The sequence below is a fragment of the Echinops telfairi genome, unplaced genomic scaffold (assembly GCF_000313985.2).
Source record: "Echinops telfairi isolate 266 unplaced genomic scaffold, ASM31398v2 ScPeMD7_2291;HRSCAF=2852, whole genome shotgun sequence".
Lineage (NCBI taxonomy): Eukaryota > Metazoa > Chordata > Mammalia > Afrosoricida > Tenrecidae > Echinops > Echinops telfairi.
The window spans coordinates 36,035,298-36,039,277 of record NW_022106189.1 but is presented as its reverse complement, the minus strand read 5'-3'; the positions used below and the strand labels follow the sequence as shown (position 1 = coordinate 36,039,277).

The 3,980-nt window shown below is 57.8% G+C and overlaps 1 protein-coding gene across 2 annotated transcripts in view; it reads left to right on the top strand.

Moving 5' to 3' along the window:
• The first annotated feature begins 1,984 nt into the window (after window positions 1-1,984).
• IL34 (interleukin 34) overlaps window positions 1,985-3,980 on the top strand; it is an 11,221-nt gene continuing 9,225 nt past the window's right edge. For both annotated transcript variants that reach the window (XM_045293827.1, XM_045293826.1), the window contains exon 1: window positions 1,985-2,367. In XM_045293827.1, the coding sequence (XP_045149762.1) occupies window positions 2,340-2,367 (28 nt within the window). In that variant the 5' untranslated portion in view covers window positions 1,985-2,339. The remainder of the gene's footprint in view (window positions 2,368-3,980) is intronic.

The following is a 3,980-nucleotide window of genomic DNA, read 5'->3' as shown; positions in this document are numbered from 1 at the left end:
CTGGCTGCCCTTCCTACCTGCTGTGTGACAGTGAGCAAAGCCTCTCGCCCTTTCTGGCCCTCGAATCCCTCGCTGATACGGTGAGATAGGTAAGGTCCCCTAAGAGTCCACGAAGGTCAAGGCCTTAGCCCTGGGCCTAGCACAGAGCCCTGAGCACCCAACATGTGCCACCTCCCTAGCACAGTGTTGCCAGATGGGCTGACTGCACACTCAGGATGTCCAGTGAACTTTGAGCGGCAGAGAAACAGTGAGCAGATCTTTAGGAAGTGCTCCCAGAGAACAGTCACTGGCAATACATTGAAAACTGAAGTGCTTGGTTTACCAGGACGTCAGAAGTGACTGAGCACCCATTCTTCCTTGTGGCCACCCTAGTAACACAGGCAGTGGTGCTGGGCGATGCCAGGATGGGGCTCAGCCTCCCAGTGGATGGAAGTAGGAGATGGCTACTTCGTCCTGCTTCACGGCCTGAGGCTGGAGCCCCGGTGGTGTCTGGTTACACATTGCGCTGCTAACTGCGAGCTCAGCAGTTCAAAACCACCAGCTGCTCCGAGGTGGAAACACGGGGTTTTCTGCTCCCCTAAGGAGCTCCAGTTTCAGATACGCACAGGGTGCAGTTCCCCCCTGTCCTGTGGGGTCGCAATGAGCCGGCATCGAATCAATGGCAGTGAGTCCCCAGCCTTGCCGCTGCGGGTGCCGGGGCTTCGGTTCTACCCGGGTCTTTCCTAGGCTGTGGTCTTTTTTTTTTTTAAACACTTTTATTGGGGGCTCTTACATCTCTTATCACAATCCATACATTCCTCCAGTGTACCAAGCACATTTGCACGTAGGCCGCCATCATCATTTTCAAAGCATTCTCTTCCCACTTGAGCCCCTGATATCAGCTCCCCATTTCTTCCCCCTCCCTCATCTGCCCTCCCTCACAAACCCTTGATAAGGTTATAGATTATTTTTTCCATATCTTACATCGTCCTCTGTCACACACACACCCTCACTCACTTTTCAGTTATTCATCCTCCTGGGAGGGGATTCTAAATTGATCCTTGTGATCGATTCCCCCGTTCTCCCCCGACCCTCCCCTAATCCTCCTGGTATCTCTACTCTCCTTGTTTGCCCTGAGGGGTTTATCTGTCCTGGATTCTCTGTGTTGGGGGCTCTCATCTGTAGCAGTGTGCATGCTCTGGTCTGATCGGATTTGTAAGGTGGACTTGAGATACCGATAGCGGGGTGAAGGAAGCACCAAAGAGCTAGAGGGAAGTCGTGTGTTTCATCGGTGCTGTGCGGCCCCCTGACTGGCTCATCTCACTAGGCGGTGGTCTTTCTGGGAGCAGATCCCCAGGTCTTTTCTGCACGGAGCAGCGCCCCACACCCAAACTCAGTGCACGTGTCGACTCATAGCGACCCTCTAAGACAGGGTAGGAGTGTCCCTGTGAGTTCTTGAAAAGCTAGCTGTTCAGGGGAGTAGACAGCCCCACCTTTCTCCCTCGGAGTGGCTGGTCATTTCAAACTGCCGTCCTTGCTGACCGCAGCCCAGTGAGTAACCAGGACACCACAGGGACTCCTTGGGGTGGAGTGGCTGGGCGGGTCCAAATCCTGGACCTTTGGTTTAACACCGAGCACTTCACCACCACACCCCCAGCGCTCGTGGGTTGAGGGCTTCCACGAGTTCCTAGAGAGACAGAATTAGAAGGTAATGGAATCTTTCCAGGGGGGTTTGGAAGCCCCCTTGTCCCTTACCTTTAAACTCACCTCCTCAGGCAGCGGCCCTGGGTGTAACCCACCCAGCTCATGCAGCCGGGCCCTGCTTTTGTTCCACGTTGCTCTGGTGTTACCACCTCTCCCGAGGGTCACCAGGGCCGAGGGAGCCCCTACCTTCCCGCACAGCCCCGGGCAGGCAGTGGGTGCAGCGCCCACCGCAGGCTGACGGGCTGCGTGGCAGCTCAGTGCACTTCTTACATAACTGGGCTCCCTCCTTCTCTCCCCGAACAGATTTCACATTGAGCAGCTGCAGACGGCCAAGGAATCACACCCAGCCGCGGTGCCCAGGGGCTTTCAGGACCGCACCTCCTCCGGAAGGGAGACCCCGAGGCTCTGTCAGACCTAGTCCCGGTCGATGAAGGTGCTGCCAGCCGCTGCCCCCTGACTGCCCGCTTCACTGCCTGGCAGATAAGGGCGGGGTGCTGCTGCTTCAAGAAGCACCTGCCTGCATCCCCTGCCCAGGTGCCCAGCACCTGCTTCGTGGCCCCTCTGCTGATCCAAGGCCATGTAGGCCCCGCCCGGGCCTCTGTGGAAGCGGTGCTGGCCGCAGCTGCCTCTGCTTTACAGCCACCCAGCACGCCACCATGCCCCGGGGACATGCCTGGCTGCACTGTGAGTACGGGGGGGTTGTGGGGACCTGTCCCTGGAAGCCAGGGGCCAGAGTTGGGCTGTGCCATCGCTATGACAACCAGGGCATTCTTCCCGGGGAGAAGTTAAGATGCTTCCCAGCCGAATGGCAGCCGTCCTCTGGGACACCGCCCCGCTGCCCTCTCCATCAGATCCTGGGCATGCTGAGCGGGTGGGTGGTTCATAGGCTGGGTGGGCATGGCCTCTGGATGGTCATGGGGTAGGGGGCATGCCCGGGGGTAGGCGGCAGCATCTCACCTCCTCAGACTTTTTGGCACTGGAAGTAGCTGTTGGAGCCAAGGCGGGCAAGAGGCTTTCCGGGTTCCTGGGTGTGGCAGCCAGGGAGGGGGCCTTATGAGGGTATTAGGGCTCTGAGAGGCTAGTCGGGTGCCCTCTACCTCCTCCTCCTCCTCCCTCCAATGAAGCAGAATGAAAAGATCCGTGTCGTTGGTAAAAAGAAATATAAGTTGAAATGAGGATTTAAAACAAAAAAGAAGAAAGGATCTGGACGCTTCTCAAACCTGCTGGGCAGGGTGGGGTGGGAGTGGGGTGGGGGGCAGGGAACGACAGACCAAGATTGCTCAGACTCCAAGAGTCAAGTTAATTGACTCACATTCAGCACATTTTCCTGGTGCCTCCCACGTGCCCACGGAAAAGCCACTGCCATGACAACAGGACCTTGTCTGTGCCTCTGTCCCCACGCCTGAACCCGGGCCAGGCGGCGACTGGGATACTGAGGACCTGGGTCCACCTCCACCCTGGTCCTGGCGGGGAGATGACAGAGGGTCAGGACATTTAGAACAGCTGGAAGGACCAGGCTCCGGGTGTGTGGTGTGTGTGTGTGTGTGTGTGTGTGTGTGTTTTCAGGCAGCCTGGGCTCAAAGGCAGGGCAATCTTCATGGCCCTTGGTGAGGTCATTGCCTGGGGACCAAGGGAAGCCCGCTGGACAGCTGGTTGGGGACCGGCTGGATTGCTGAGACCTGAGTGGCAGGGTGAGGCATCTGTGCCTCACTTGCTGGGTAGCAGGGGTGCCCTGGGAAGCTTGCCTGGGACGGATGTGATGGGGGCTACTGTGCTCCCGAAAGATCAAGCCTAGGGTCCTTGTCACGATCTGGGCGGAAGCGACGTGGGACCGTGTCAGAGGTGGGGCGAGGATGGAAAGGAATGTGGTTGAGAGGAAGGTCTTGGCCGCTTGCCCTTTGGAAGAGATTGGGGAAGTGGGTGGGTGGGAGAGAGGGAGGAGCCACAGCCTGGCTCACTGCTGGTCTCTTGGTGCGGGGAGGGTGTGTGGAGGCGGTGGACAGGGCTCATTTGTCTGCCCCCAGCCCCACCCTGGCGGAGCCCTGGTGGTGTAGTGGTCACGTCTTGGGCTGCTAACCGTTAAGGTCAGTGGTTCAGAACCAGCAGTCCGTCTTCAGGAGAAAGAAGAGGCTTTCAACTTCTGTAAAGAGTTACAGTATCGGAAACCCACAGGGGCAGTTCTACCCGGTCCTATAGGGTCAATATGCCATGAGTTGGTTTGGTTTTTAAGGTTAGTCAGACAGGGACCTCCTTTAATCTGTCCACAGCCTGGCCATGCTGTCCCTGCTGGCCCCCCC